The sequence below is a fragment of the Pongo pygmaeus genome, chromosome 1 (assembly GCF_028885625.2).
Source record: "Pongo pygmaeus isolate AG05252 chromosome 1, NHGRI_mPonPyg2-v2.0_pri, whole genome shotgun sequence".
Taxonomy (NCBI): domain Eukaryota; kingdom Metazoa; phylum Chordata; class Mammalia; order Primates; family Hominidae; genus Pongo; species Pongo pygmaeus.
In genome coordinates, this window is record NC_072373.2 from 67280015 (window position 1) to 67296640 (window position 16626).

The window sequence follows — 16626 nt, forward strand, 5'->3', positions numbered from 1 at the left end:
TTTTAGTAGTCTACATGACCATTCATGGTGCCCTGACATGCAGTTTATTCATATATGGAGGAAATACAGAGGAGAAAAGGAAGAGTAACACATTTTCATCCCTGAGTATTGGATCAATGGACTTAGGCATTATTTTCCAAGATATCTTAGAATGATCTTTGGAGTCAGATCGAGCTGGGCTAAAATTTTTCTGATACTGACCAACTCTAAAACAAGTGAATTTCTAAGGGGGCATGTATTTTTTTGTTGTTGTTGTTCTCAAACCATATAGAGACTTTCCTGAGTAACATTCCTGTCTCCTCTTTCTTCCTTTTTTCTGTTCTCCCATAGGAGAAAGAATGAGCTAGATAGTTTGAAAAAAGGAAATGGTGTTCTCAGCACTTTGCATTCTCTCTCTGGTTTGTTTGTCTGCAAGACACTTGTTACAAGCTCACCTTTGTTACACAGTAAGAGGCTCACCCTGGTAAGTGGAGGCCTAAGTTGTTCCGTTAGACCAGTGATGGGGTTTGTAAGTTTAATTCGGGTTCAGAAAACCAGCAAAACCACTTTGCTTCATTGCCAAACCATGTCCTCTACGCTAACTTTCAACTAGAAGAACTCCATGTGTCCAACCCCTGTACCTATTACTCAGTTGATTCTAATCACAGGTAGAGAAGAGAGGGACTTGCTTAAATTCCTAGTGTAATAATTTATCTGAGTCTCAGATTCCTCCTTTGCAAAATGGGGATTTAAAAACCTATCCCCAAGACGATGGTTTTTTTTGTCTCTAATGTCTTGTTTCACTTTCTTCTTCACTAACCTGGGATTCCTGTAGGTAAGTTGACACTATCTTTGAGGGCTTCCTAGACGAAATTTGTACTTCACTTTGCACTTCCACCTCCTGAGGGCAAGGTGGGAACAGGTCTTGATAATCTTTAAACCTGCCAGAAGGACATCAGGAATATCAAACAGGGCAAAAACCTGGCACATAAAAGATAACAGTCCAGGCAAACCTACCTCAGCTTCTGGAGGAAGTCTCAGTGGTAACTGGGGAATAGTAAAATACTAAAAAATTCTCTTCTTACTCTATCAGACCTTTGTTAATGTCAGCCTAACCTTCCTGATCAACACTGTATTGTTTCTTGTTAATGCAAACAAACAGAAATGTGTGTGTGTGTGTGTGTCAGGTAGATAGGTAGGAAAGTTCAAGATAAGTTTGACTTTTTATTTTGTAGAGAGGCTCTGGCAATGAGCTATGAAAATGGATTATGAAACCCTTGATGAATATGGCTTTCAGAAGCCAAGGAGCAACTCCAGGAAGAATCCTTTCCTTCATTGAGTATACTCACCACTTTTCTTCTATAGATTTCATAATATGTCCCTGGAGCGTTAACAGTGTGCTTGTGGTGACATGACGCATGGAAGCGATTTGTTTGACAATAGGGACATCACATTGAAGCATTTCTTCTAGAAAATGCAAGAGAGAAAAGAAGTCGTAATCCTCAACTACCGTTTCTGAGATAGCTGGTGGTGGTTTTTTTTTTTATCTTAGAGTCTCACAGCCCCCATTTTCAATCTGGCTAGACTCTGATCCCGCCATAGTTTGTTTGAAAATCTCCAAAGCATATTTGAAATGTTATGTACAAATGGATTTGTAAACCAAATACTTTCCTCATTTAGTTTCATTCAAATTTTGAGGATGAGTGCTTAAGGGGAAAGACATTTTTAAATGACTTATTTCTGCAGCTGGTTTGAAAAATTTGGATTTAGAGAGAGAGCAGAAGGGTAAAGGATTATAGTTAAATTGCTGGGTAGATGGAGAATCCAAAATTCCAGATAAGTATTGTGAGGGCAGTTTGGTTCTGCAGTTGTTCAGAAACTGCTGTGTTCATTAATGAGACTTGAAAATAATCAAAAATAGGATCTGGACACTCTTCCTCTTCTAGCTCATTCAAAATATTGTGCAGATCTCAACATCCTGAGATTCAATGAATAAATATTGCTTACAAATAAAGATTTGTTAATTTGACCTATTTTTCTATATTTTCTATATTCATAAACTTTTATTTTCTTATCTTGGTTTACTACAAGCAAAAACCAAACACACAAAAATGCCATCTGTGACAAAACAGGAGGTTCTATCTTCATTGCTTTGCATTACTTGCAACTTCTGCTTTTGGCCAAGATTTTATTTACCATATTTACCCTCCCACCTTAGGAAACAAAATAAGACACAACTTATGAAACAAAGATTTTCAGGCATACAGTTCTCCTTCCCAGTACAACTCTCTTCACAATTCATGGGTGGTGGATACTCCACCTTTGCAGGCAGCTAACTCTTGGTTTTTGTATCTAACTTCAGGCTCATTGGTTTAATGGTCAAATGACTTGAATTTGAATTCAAGTTCTACCAAGTGTACAAGCTAGTTAACCTCTCTGTTTCCTTTTCTTCATTAGTAAAGTGGAGCTGCCTATCCCTATATTACAGGGATTAAATAAAATTCTATTTTTAGAATTAAATAAAATTAAATGAGAGGATACATGTGAAAGTATCTTAGACTTGGCTCCTTTCACTAGTGATATAGTTTGGCTCTGTGTCCCCACCTAAATCTCACCTTGAATTGTAATAATCCCCATGTGTCAAGGGCAGGACCAGGTGGAGATAATTGAATCACGGGGGTGGTTTACCCCATGCTGTTCTTGTGATAGTGGGAGAGTTCTCATGAGATCTGATGGTTTTACAAGGGCTTCCCCCTTTGCTGGGCACTCATTATCTCTCTTGCCACCCCGTAGAGAGGTGCCTTCCACCATGATTGAAAGTTTCCTGAGGCCTCCCCAGCCATGTGGAACTGTGAGTCAATTAAACCTCTTTTCTTCATAAATTACCCAGTCTCAGGTATTTCTTCATAGCAGTGTGAGAATGGACTAATACAGTAAATTGGTACTGGGAGTTGGGCTGTACCCTGTAAAGCCACAAGGGTGGAGCTGCCCAAGGCTGTGGGAGCCCACCTATTGTATCAGTGTGACCTAGATGTGAGACATGAAGTCAAAGGAAATCATTTTGGAACTTTAAGATTTAATGACAGCCCTACTGGATTCTGGACTTGCATGGGAACTGAGCTCCTTTCTTCAGGCCAATTTCTCCCTTTTGGAATGGGTGTATTAACCCAATGCCTATATCTCCATTGTATCTAGGAAGTAACTAACTTGCTTTCGATTTTACAGGCTCATAGGCAGGAGGGACTTGTCTTACCTCAGATGAGACTTTGGACTTGGACTTCATGCTGGAATGAGTTAAGACTTTGGGGGAATGTTGGAAGGGCATGATTGTGTTTTGAAATGTGAGAACATGAGATTTGGGAGGGGCCGGGGTGGAGTGATGTGGTTTGGCTCTCTGTCCCCACGAAATCTCACCTTGAATTGTAATAATCCCCATGTGTCACAGGCAGGACCAGGTGGAGATAATTGAATCATGGGGGTGGTTTCCCCCATGCTGTTCTCATGGTAGTGAGTTCTCATGAGATCTGATGATTTTACAAAGGGCTTCCCCCTTCATTTGACACTCATTCTCTCTCTTTCTGCTCCATGAAGAGGTGCCTTCTGCCATGATTATAAGTTTCCTGAGGCCTCCCCAGCTATGTGGAACGGTGAGTCAATCAATCCTCTTTTATTTATTTATTTATTTATTATTATTATTATTATTATTATTATACTTTAGGTTTTATGGTACATGTGCGCAATGTGCAGGTAAGTTACATATGTATACATGTGCCATGCTGGTGCGCTGCACCCACTAACTCGTCATCTAGCATTAGGTATATCTCCCAATGCTATCCCTCCCCCCTCCCCCCAACCCACAACAGTCCCCAAAGTGTGATGTTCCCCTTCCTGTGTCCATGTGTTCTCATTGTTCAATTCTCACCTATGAGTGAGAATATGCGGTGTTTGGTTTTTTGTTCTTGTGATAGTTTACTGAGAATGATGATTTCCAATTTCATCCATGTCCCTACAAAGGACATGAACTCATCGTTTTTTATGGCTGCATAGTATTCCATGGTGTATATGTGCCACATTTTCTTAATCCAGTCTATCATTGTTGGACATTTGGGTTGGTTCCAAGTCTTTGCTATTGTGAATAATGCGGCAATAAACATACGTGTGCATGTGTCTTTATAGCAGCATGATTTATAGTCCTTTGGGTATATACCCAGTAATGGGATGGCTGGGTCGAATGGAATTTCTAGTTCTAGATCCCTGAGGAATCGCCACACTGACTTCCACAAGGGTTGAACTAGTTTACAGTCCCACCAACAGTGTAAAAGTGTTCCTATTTCTCCACATCCTCTCCAGCACCTGTTGTTTCCTGACTTTTTAATGATTGCCATTCTAACTGGTGTGAGATGGTATCTCATTGTGGTTTTGATTTGCATTTCTCTGATGGCCAGTGATGGTGAGCATTTTTTCACGTCTTTTTTGGCTGCATAAATGTCTTCTTTTGAGAAGTGTCTGTTCATGTCCTTCGCCCACTTTTTGATGGGGTTGTTTGTTTTTTTCTTGTAAATTTGTTGGAGTTCATTGTAGATTCTGGATATTAGCCCTTTGTCAGATGAGTAGGTTGTGAAAATTTTCTCCCATTTTGTAGGTTGCCTGTTCACTCTGATGGTAGTTTCCTTTGCTATGCAGAAGCTCTTTAGTTTAATTAGATCCCATTTGTCTATTTTGGCTTTTGTTGCCATTGCTTTTGGTGTTTTAGACATGAAGTCCTTGCCCATGCCTATGTCCTGAATGGTAATGCCTAGGTTTTCTTCTAGGGTTTTTATGGTTTTCGGTCTAACATTTAAGTCTTTAATCCATCTTGAATTGATTTTTGTATAAGGTGTAAGGAAGGGATCCAGTTTCAGCTTTCTACATATGGCTAGCCAGTTTTCCCAGCACCATTTATTAAATAGGGAATCCTTTCCCCATTTCTTGTTTTTCTCAGGTTTGTCAAAGATCAGATAGTTGTAGATATGTGGCGTTATTTCTGACAGCTCTGTTCTGTTCCATTGATCTATATCTCTGTTTTGGTACCAGTACCATGCTGTTTTGGTTACTGTAGCCTTGTAGTATAGTTTGAAGTTAGGTAGTGTGATGCCTCCAGCTTTGTTCTTTTGGCTTAGGATTGACTTGGTGATGCGGGCTCTTTTTTGGTTCCATATGAACTTTAAAGTAGTTTTTTCCAATTCTGTGAAGAAAGTCATTGGTAGCTTGATGGGGATGGCATTGAATCTGTAAATTACCTTGGGAAGGATGGCCATTTTCATGATATTGATTCTTCCTACCCATGAGCATGGAATGTTCTTCAATTTGTTTGTATCCTCTTTTATTTCCTTGAGCAGTGGTTTGTAGTTCTCCTTGAAGAGGTCCTTCACGTCCCTTGTAAGTTGGATTCCTAGGTATTTTATTCTCTTTGAAGCAATTGTGAATGGGAGTTCACTCATGATTTGGCTCTCTGTTTGTCTGTTATTGATGTATAAGAATGCTTGTGATTTTTGTACATTGATTTTGTATCCTGAGACTTTGCTGAAGTTGCTTATCAGCTTAAGGAGATTTTGGGCTGAGACAATGGGGTTTTCTAGATATACTATCATGTCATCTGCAAACAGGGACAATTTGACTTCCTCTTTTCCTAACTGAATACCCTTGATTTCCTTCTCCTGCCTAACTGCCCTGGCCAGAACTTCCAACACTATGTTGAATAGAAGTGGTGAGAGAGGGCATCCCTGTCTTGTGCCAGTTTTCAAAGGGAATGCTTCCAGTTTTTGCCCATTCAGTATGATATTGGCTGTGGGTTTGTCATAGATAGCTCTTATTATTTTGAGATACATCCCGTCAATACCTAATTTATTGAGAGTTTTTAGCATGAAGCATTGTTGAATTTTGTCAAAGGCCTTTTCTGCATCTATTGAGATAATCATGTGGTTTTTGTCTTTGGTTCTGTTTATATGCTGGATTACATTTATTGATTTGCGTATATTGAACCAGCCTTGCATCCCAGGGATGAAGCCCACTTGATCATGGTGGATAAGCTTTTTGATGTGCTGCTGGATTCTGTTTGCCAGTATTTTATTGAGGATTTTTGCATCAATGTTCATCAAGGATATTGGTCTAAAATTCTCTTTTTTGGTTGTGTCTCTGCCAGGCTTTGGTATCAGGATGATGCTGGCCTCATCAAATGAGTTAGGGAGGATTCCCTCTTTTTCTATTGATTGGAATAGTTTCAGAAGGAATGGTACCAGTTCCTCCTTCTACCTCTGGTAGAATTCGGCTATGAACCCATCTGGTCCTGGACTTTTTTTGGTTGGTAAGCTATTGATTATTGCCACAATTTCAGCTCCTGTTATTGGTCTATTCAGAGATTCAGCTTCTTCCTGGTTTAGTCTTGGGAGGGTGTATGTGTTGAGGAATTTATCCATTTCTTCTAGATTTTCTAGTTTATTTGCGTACAGGTGTTTGTCATATTCTCTGATGGTAGTTTGTATTTCTGTGGGATCGGTGGTGATATCCCCTTTATCATTTTTTATTGCATCTATTTGATTCTTCTCTCTTTTTTTCTTTATTAATCTTGCTAGTGGTCTATCAATTTTGTTGATCCTTTCAAAAAACCAGCTCCTGGATTCATTTATTTTTTGAAGGGTTTTTTGTGTCTCTATTTCCTTCAGTTCTGCTCTGATTTTAGTTATTTCTTGCCTTCTGCTAGCTTTTGAATGTGTTTGCTCTTGCTTTTCTAGTTCTTTTAATTGTGATGTTAGGGTGTCAATTTTGGATCTTTCCTGCTTTCTCTTGTGGGCATTTAGTGCTATAAATTTCCCTCTACACACTGCTTTGAATGCATCCCAGAGATTCTGGTATGTTGTGTCTTGGTTCTCATTGCTTTCAAAGAACATCTTTATTTCTGCCTTCATTTCGTTATGTACCCAGTAGTCATTCAGGAGCAGGTTGTTCAGTTTCCACGTAGTTGAGCCGTTTTGAGTGAGATTCTTAATCCTGAGTTCTAGCTTGATTGCACTGTGATCTGAGAGATAGTTTGTTATAATTTCTGTTCTTTTACATTTACTGAGGAGAGCTTTACTTCCAAGTATGTGGTCAATTTTGGAATAGGTGTGGTGTGGTGCTGAAAAAAATGTATATTCTGTTGATTTGGGGTGGAGAGTTCTGTAGATGTCTATTAGGTCTGCTTGGTGCAGAGCTGAGTTCAATTCCTGGGTATCCTTGTTGACTTTCTGTCTCGTTGATCTGTCTAATGTTGACAGTGGGGTGTTAAAGTCTCCCATTATTAATGTGTGGGAGTCTAAGTCTCTTTGTAGGTCACTCAGGACTTGCTTTATGAATCTGGGTGCTCCTGTATTGGGTGCATATATATTTAGGATAGTTAGCTCTTCTTGTTGAATTAATCCCTTTACCATTATGTAATGGCCTTCTTTGTCTCTTTTGATCTTTGTTGGTTTAAAGTCTGTTTTATTAGAGACTAGGATTGCAACCCCTGCCTTTTTTTGTTTTCCATTTGCTTGGTAGATCTTCCTCCATCCTTTTATTTTGAGCCTATGTGTGTCTCTGCACGTGAGATGGGTTTCCTGAATACAGCACACTGATGGGTCTTGAGTCTTTACCCAATTTGCCAGTCTGTGTCTTTTAATTGGAGCATTTAGTCCATTTACATTTAAAGTTAATATTGTTATGTGTGAATCTGATCCTGTCATTATGATGTTAGCTGGTTATTTTGCTCATTAGTTGATGCAGTCTCTTCCTAGTCTCGATGGTCTTTACATTTTGGTATGATTTTGCAGTGGCTGGTACCGGTTGTGCCTTTCCATGTTTAGCGCTTCCTTCAGGAGCTCTTTTAGGGCAGGCCTGGTGGTGACAAAATCTCTTAGCATTTGCTTGTCTGTAAAGTATTTTATTTCTCCTTCACTTATGAAGCTTAGTTTGGCTGGATATGAAATTCTGGGTTGAAAATTCTTTTCTTTAAGAATGTTGAATATTGGCCCCCACTCTCTTCTGGCTTGTAGGGTTTCTACCGAGAGATCCGCTGTTAGTCTGATGGGCTTCCCTTTGATGGTAACCCAACCTTTCTCTCTGGCTGCCCTTAACATTTTTTCCTTCATTTCAACTTTGGTGAATCTGACAATTATGTGTCTTGGAGTTGCACTTCTCGAGGAGTATCTTTGTGGCGTTCTCTGTATTTCCTGAATCTGAATGTTGGCCTGCCTTGCTAGATGGGGGAAGTTCTCCTGGATAATATCCTGCAGAGTGTTTTCCAACTTGGTTCCATTCGCCCCATCACTTTCTTTTTTTTTTTTTTTTTTTTTTGTAGGAATATACGGTTTTTTTTTTTCCTTTAGTATTATTATTATTATTATACTTTAGACTCTATGGTACATGTGTGCAACGTGCAAGTAAGTTACATATGTATACATGTGCCATGCTGGTGCACTGCACCCACCAACTCGTCATCTAGCATTAGGTATATCTCCCAATGCTATCCCTCCCTCCTCTCCCCACCCCACAACAGTCCCCGAAGTCTGATGTTCCCCTTCCTGTGTCCATGTGTTCTCATTGTTCAATTGGGACATGGATGAAATTGGAAATCATCATTCTCGGTAAACTATCGCAAGAACAAAAAACCAAACTCCCCGTCACTTTCAGGTACACCAATCAGACGTAGATTTGGTCTTTTCACATAGTCCCATATTTCTTAGAGGCTTTGCTCATTTCTTTTTATTCTTTTTTCTCTAAACTTCCCTTCTCGCTTCATGTCATTCATTTCATCTTCCAGGGCTGATACCCTTTCTTCCATTTGATCACATCGGCTCCTGAGGCTTCTGCATTCTTCACGTAGTTCTCGAGCCTTGGTTTTCAGCTCCATCAGCTCCTTTAAGCACTTCTCTGTATTGGTTATTCTAGTTATACATTCTTCTAAATTTTTTTCAAAGTTTTCAACTTCTTTACCTTTGGTTTGAATATCCTCCCGTAGCTCGGAGTAATTTGATCGTCTGAAGCCTTCTTCTCTCAGCTCGTCAAAGTCATTCTCCGTCCAGCTTTGTTCTGTTGCTGGTGAGGAACTGCGTTCCATTGGAGGAGGAGAGGCACTCTGCTTTTTAGAGTTTCCAGTTTTTCTGCTCTGTTTTTTCCCCATCTTTATGGTTTTATCTACTTCTGGTCTTTGATGATGGTGATGTACAGATGGGTTTTTGGTGTGGATGTCCTTTCTGTTTGTTAGTTTTCCTTCTAACAGACAGGACCCTCAGCTGAAGGTCTGTTGGAGTACCCGGCCGGCCGTGTGAGGTGTCAGTCTGCCCCTGCTGGGGGGTGCCTCCCAGTTAGGCTGCTCGGGGGTCAGCGGTCAGGGACCCACTTGAGGAGGCAGTCTGCCCGTTCTCAGATCTCCAGCTGCGTGCTGGGAGAACCACTGCTCTCCTCAAAGCTGTCAGACAGGGACATTTAAGTCTGCAGAGGTTACTGCTGTCTTTTTGTTTGTCTGTGCCCTGCCCCCAGAGGTGAAGTCTACAGAGGCAGGCAGGCCTCCTTGAGCTGTGGTGGGCTCCACCCAGTTCAAGCTTCCTGGCTGTTTTGTTTACCTAAGCGAGCCTGGGCAATGGCGAGCGCCCCTCCCCCAGCCTTGCTGCCGACTTGCTGTTTGATCTCAGACTGCTGTGCTAGCAATCAACGAGACTCCGTGGGCGTAGGACCCTCTGAGCCAGGTGTGGGCTATACTCTCCTGGGGCACCGTTTCCTAAGCCCGTCGGAAAAGCACAGTATTCGGTTGGGAGTGGCCCGATTTTCCAGGTGCCGTCTGTCACCCCTTGAAAGGGAACTCCCTGACCCCTTGCGCTTCCCGAGTGAGGCAATGCCTCGCCCCTGCTTCGGCTGGCGCACGGTGCACTCACCCACTTGACCTGCGCCCACTGTCTGGCACTCCCTAGTGAGATGAACACGGTACCTCAGATGGAAATGCAGAAATCACCTGTCTTCTGCGTCGCTCACGCTGGGAGCTGTAGACCGGAGCTGTTCCTATTCGGCCATCTTGGCTCCTCCCCGCAATCCTCTTTTCTTTATAAATTACCCTGTCTTGGGCATTTCTTCATAGCAGTGTGAGAATGGACTAATACAACTCGTATTAAGACTTTGGATTTATTCTTACTGTTCTCTGCTTTTGCCTTCCCTCTTAATCTGTCTCAATATTGCCCCATGTGGCTGCTGCTCTGTACCGCTCTCTCTGGGGGCTCACATGAGATAGGCTATTTCCCAGGCTATTCTCCTAAGACACTAAAGAGAGAGAGAAAACAGGATCAGAAGAGGATGCATACCAGGAGAGAGTTGGCCTTGGAAGAAAGTCTTGATTACATTTTCTATGAGAGACTTGCAAATCTTTTCATTGGTCTCCATACTGATATTCTGTACAGCTATGAGAAATTGCAATGGGCTTTCAGCGTTCCGTTCCTTGAGGAACTCCCTGAAGAACTCCAAGTGCTGTGTATTTAAGAGGACTTCTGTCAAGTTTCTGGAAAACAGGAAAGCATCTTTGGTAGAGAGAAAGGAATGAGGATTCTGGATTCTGTTTCAATTAGGAAATGGGGAAGTGCATTGACCATGCTATAGGGCCTTTAGCCATATGTGAAGAGCATTGTGGATGGATTGGCTAAATCTGTCTATTTCTTTGGTGATTAACTTGAACTTTTATGTACCATTTCTAAGCTTGGTCCAATATCTTCCTTCCCAATGAAAGATGAAGGAAGATATTTTAATAGGGACAATTTTTTCAAGAGAATTCTCTCTTTACATTATGGGTTCAAAACAACTCCTAATTAGCAGTCATTTCTGTGAGGTGGAGCATGATTAGCAGTTTTTGATTAATGTTTCTAAATTTCCTTTGCTGATTTCTTCTTTCACTGCTCCTTGAATAAAGGTGCCCCTAATGTTTTATCCTTAACCTTCTATTCTTTTGCCTTATGGTTTTTCCTGGGTAATCTGTGCCTCCTCTGTGATTTCAATTTTTATTGATATGAGGAAGTGATTTTAAATTTTATTGATATAGCAAAACTTTATCTCCAGTTCCCATGAGCTCCACTTCTACATTTCAACTGCCCACATCAAACCTCATCTTTATGTTATAGTTATTATTTAGACCTCTGTACACACATCCACATCTTGACCAACTTATTCTTCCTTTATACACCTATTTCATTAAGTATAATGTTAGCCATAGATTTTTAATAGATGTCCTTTATCAGAATGAGATAGTTCCCTTCTATTCTAATTTTATTGAGAGTTTTAAAAATCACACATGTGTGTTGGATTTTGTAAAAGTCTTTTTTTCGACATCAATTGAGATATTCATGTGAATTTCTCTCCCCTTATTTTATTAACATGGTGTATTAACTGGTTATTGCATTCCTCGTATTCCTAGGATAAATTCCACTTGGTAACCCAGGCTGAAGTGCAGTGACACGAACACAGCTCACTGCAGCCTTGACTTCCCAGGCTCAAGTGATCTCCCCGCTTAGCCCCCAAGTAGCTGTAACTATAGGCGTGCACCACCACGCCTTGCTAATAATGTTTGTATTTTTTTTTTTTTTGTAGAGATGGAGTTTCACCATGTTGCCCAGGCTTGTGTTAAACTTTTGAGCTCAAGCAATCTGCCTACCTCGGCTTCCCATAGTGCTGAGATTATAGGCATGAGCCATCATGCCTGGCCACTGATCTTTTTTATATATTGCTGGATTTGATTTGCTAATATTGTATTGAAGGTTTTCATATCTAGAAACTAGAGGGAGTATTGGTCTGTGGTTTTCTTTTCTTATAATGTGTTCGGTCTGGCTTTGGGATCAGGAAAATACTGGCCTCATAGAATAAGTTGGCAAGTGTTCCTTCTTTCTCTGTTTCCTCAAAGAGTTCATGGAATATTGACATTATTTATCCTTTAAATATTTCATAGAATTCTCCAGTGAAGCTGTCTGTGCCTAAGTGTTTCTATGTGAGAAAATCTTAAATTACTAATTCAATTTTTTTCTTATTATAGATTTATTCACATTTTCTACTTTTCCTTGAAACGTAGCTAGCTTACTTCAATAATTTGGGTATTTCTAGAAATTTATGTATTGCATCTAAGTTGCCTAGTTTGTTTCTTGCATTTCCTTACAATCTTATTAATTTCTGCAGGGCAGTGATTATATGCCCTCTTTAAACCCAGAGTTTGATTATCTGTGTCATCTTTTTTCCCCTGGTCAATATATCTTACAGTTTAACAATTTTATTAATCTCTACAAAAAACTAACTTATTTACTTGGATTTTCTGTGTTTTTCTCTTTATTTTATGTATCTACACACTAATAGTTATTATTTATCTTCTTTGAGTTTAGTTTAAATATATAATCTCACTACCTTTGGTGTCATTATTTCTGATGTGAAATAAACTTTAATCTTGCTGTAGTTCCCTTGAATATATGTTCTTTTTCTCGTGCAGCACTCAAGATTTTTCTGTCTTTATATTTCAACAGTTTGACTGTGATGTGTCTGTGTGTGGATCTCTATGATTCTTTTGTTAACTTAAATCTGTTATTGATTGCCTCTAGTAAATTTTTCATTTCAGTTACGTACTTTTCAACTCCAGATTTTTTCATTATATTTTATAATTTCTATTTCATTATTGATATTCTATATTTGGTTAATCACTATCATCATACTTTCCTTTAATTCTTTAAACATGATTTTCTTTCATTTGTTGAACCTATTGCTTAGAAGTCTTTAGTCTAACATCTGAATCAACCTAGAGAGAGTTTCTGTTGACTGCCTTTATTCTCCCTGTGGATGGACCATACTTTTCTGGGATTTTTGTTTGTGTGTGTGTCTTATAATTTCTTGTTTAAAGTTGAATTTGGGATAATATATTATCGCAACCCTGGAGTCTGAATTTACACCCCATCCCTCATCCACCAAAAGTTGCTGCTGTTGATGGTTTTGTTTGCTTTTTGTATTTTGTTTTTTGTTAAATGACTTATTGGGCTAGTTCTGTAGAGTATATCTCCCCTAAAGTGTGGCTACTAAAGTGTCTGCTCAGTTTTTTCTCTTTTTAATTCTTATTTTTCTTTTTTATAGTAGTTTTCAGGACCTCATGATCACCCAATGATAAATAGATAACTGGGTTCCTCTTTGGTCTCTCTTGAGCATCTGCACAGCATTTGCACAGTCCCTTGGGAATATCTTGCTCCCAGATTTCCCTTTTTTACTTTTAAATGTTTTACTGCTTGCCCAACTAGTATCACTGCCTTAAGTGGCTGTGATAGTGGCCTCCCAATTTTTTGGCCACAAGGCTTACTATTGGTTTTGACAGTGCTCCTGGTCATTGGCTTTTTTGTGGAGCTTCAAACCATATCAGTGCCCTCTGCTGGCAGTAAGATGGCTGGTACTCATGGCTGTCAAGCTTGTTGGTGATGTGAGTGATTACAAGTTACAATGCCACAGATTACACTATTCTTACTGAGGTTTGGTAGTTTTCTTGGATAAGCAATTTTTTATTTGTTAAATGCCTTCAGTTAATTTACAGAGTTCTGAAATTCTTTTTGACAGGTTTTCCCAGTTTTACTTTTATGGAGAGACTACTTAGAAGGTTCTTGCTCTACCATTCCAGAAGTCTGGTTTTCTCCCTTCATTGCTATGTACATCTGTATTTTCCCTTCCACTTCCACTTCCACTGTTTACCTCAGATCTTTATCATTTGCCTGAACAACTGCAAAGACCTTCCAAATATATTATCTCTGCCTTCAACCTCTGGATGTCTGTCTGACTCCTTATACTCTCATTTCTGTCAGACTAATATTTTAAAAATCCATATAGTAGATATTTCTGCCACCTACTGCTCCAACAAACCCCAAAGAATCTGCTCATTGCCAATTAATCAATGCGAATTCCTTAATAATCTACCCAATACCTTTTTCTAATTATTTGGTCTCAGTCTGGCTTTTTATGTTTTATGTCCCTTCACTGCATGCAGTCTATACTTCAACATCACTGGACTATTTTTAAGTCTTTGAATATTAGGTTTACATTCATGAATTTATAGCTTTGTGTTGAATCTTCACCTTTGAGTAGGGTTTATCCCTACCTACAAAATACTCTAATTTCTTTGTAATTGAATTTGCACATGCTATTCTGAGCATCTTCTGATATTCTAACTTTTCCTGATCCTCACTCAAAATTTCTCTCTCCTTTCACTCCCATAGTAATTAGCTAATATTTTATCATAACATTTTAAGGTCAGCCTTGCATTTTCTTTAGTTACATAATTAGATTAAGGGCAAGGACTATGTCTTAGTTTTTGTATCATTAGCACTCATAGAGTGTCTAGAATACAGTATATAATCAATAGCCATTTACTTATTGAATAAGGGATAGGGAAAAGGTTTAAGAGAACTGCAGCTGTGGTATCCCTGAGCTACTCTGCTTGGTCTTAACTTAAGTCATGAAACTAGACGATATGACCCTGATATGTCTTCTAGGACTTAATGATCTTACAGATATGTGATTTAAGACTTCTGTGGTATTCATGCTTAAGCAAATTGGAAAATAAGTATTTCTATAGGCATAATGGAGACCAGTGACTAGGACAAATTGGAAAAGCAAAAGCGACAAATGATTGAAACTCAGAGAATAGTTTCAATTGCTGAAAGGGAGGAAGATCTATCTAGAGTGGTTAGAAGAGACAAAAGACTTATCACCCTCAATGAATGTCATCAATAAACGAAAACATTCTTGGCTGGGTACAAATGCCTGTAATCTCAGCACTTTGGAAGGCTGAGGTGGGAGAATCACTTGAGCCCAGGAGTTTGAGACCAGCCTGGGCAACAGGGCAAGACCCAGTCTCTACAAAAAAAAAAAAAAAAAAAAAAAACCAGGCATGGTGGCATGTGCCTGTAGTCCCAGCTACTCGGGAGGCTGATGCAGGTGGATCACTTGAGCCTAGGGAGTTCGAGGCTGCAGTGAGCTGTGATTGAGCCACTGCACTCCAGCTGGGACACAAAAAGTGAGACTCTGTCTCAAGAAAAAATAATTAATTAAAAAAAAGAAAATGTTTTGTGGGAGTTTTTTCTATGCAAAATATTCTGTAGGAGATTTTGACTAGCAAATGTATATGTTCTACTCTATCCTCAACATCTAGAAGAGGACCTTCTATATAGCTAGCCATTATAGATAGATAATAGATAGTAACTGAATAAAAATGAATACATGAGTAAGTGAATGCCGTGGCCTACAAGAAAATTATAGTCAAGTCAAGAAGTTGGAAAACATACCTAAAAAGTAAAGATCAGTAAAAAGTAGTACATATAAATGCTTGATATTGTACTTTAGACCTTTAGGGTTTCAGAAGAGAAGAAAGTTATAGCAAACATAATACTTGGAGAAATTTTTATGTATAGGTGGCACTTATGCTAAGGTACATGGAAAGAAAGGTGGGTGGGCACTCCTGAAAGAAAAGGCCACAGGGTATTTGCCTAGTTGTGGGACCTTACCAGAGTTTGATTCTCAGATTGACTATAAGTGGAGAGAGACAAGAAGTAAGGAACCAGTTAGGAGGCTACTACAGCAGTACATAATCCAGAAGACACAAATAGGCAAAGAAACATGTACAAAGATGTTTATTGTGATACTATTTATAGCAATTAAAAAATTAAAGGCAATGTAAATGTCTATATAAGTTATACTACACTCATGGAAGGAGGTAGATCTGCACATACTGACATGAGATGTCTGTGATAGTTTGAGTTTGAAAAGTTATTGTATAATATATACATACATTGCATAGTGCTAATTTTAGAAAATAAATGATTTAAAATACTAAGAGTGTCTGTACCTGTATGTATTGTATATGGAAAAGGGTCTGAAAACCTACACATAGAAAGATAAGTTTACCATTAGACATGTTGAGATTTTTCAAAAGCATGTACCTGAAGATGTTGCTGTAAACAGATTCTATATCTCACCTGGGTCTCATTGATGGCTTCCTTACAAGAGTTCTTTTGAGCAAGGACATTTTCCTATTTGAGTGTGAAACTGACTTTAGTTCCTTGATAATTTCCATTTTAAAATCTAAAAAAAAAAAATCGCTAAGTTGGAGAACACTATATTATAAGCAATGAAAAGGGAAAAAGTAGCAAGGACATTTTTCAGACATAAAGTTCATGTGAAAAAATCACTGTCCCCACAACTGCTGCCATCTCAGGTTAAGTTCATCTAGTGTTAAGAACAGACTTAGGGATGACTGATACACCTGACATGAACATCAGTCCAGGTTATGTTATCTAAGTATGTTGGCCTTTAGGTCTAGCGCCCACCTTCCTCAGAGAGATTGCCTCTCTCCTCGTTACATTAATTAATGCCAAATGTCAGGCCTCCTCCAATCAGCTGTTTTTACTAGACCATATTCCACATGACATTCCATCTTCCTTGACACTGCTATTGTCCTATCCTAAATCTTTCCACTTGTCCCCTGGAATCCCTGCTTTGTAATAAGCAAACTTTCACAGATGCTTGACTTCTCTTTTAAGAGTTCCCTCCATCTTCTTGTTTTAATAAAAACCATTTTCTTTCCCACGGACACTGCTTCCTCTGTAA

At 39.1% G+C, this 16626-nt stretch overlaps 1 protein-coding gene across 1 annotated transcript in view; it reads right to left on the bottom strand.

Annotated features, from left to right (window-relative positions):
* The window catches only part of RGSL1 (regulator of G protein signaling like 1), a 114579-nt gene that overhangs the window by 28899 nt on the left and 69054 nt on the right, over positions 1 to 16626 (bottom strand). The window contains exons 11-14 of the mRNA XM_054484636.2: positions 15996 to 16101; positions 10326 to 10519; positions 1329 to 1446; positions 800 to 920 (exon numbers count right to left, since the gene is read on the bottom strand). Of these exons, the coding sequence (XP_054340611.1) occupies positions 800 to 920; positions 1329 to 1446; positions 10326 to 10519; positions 15996 to 16101 (539 nt within the window). The remainder of the gene's footprint in view (positions 1 to 799; positions 921 to 1328; positions 1447 to 10325; positions 10520 to 15995; positions 16102 to 16626) is intronic.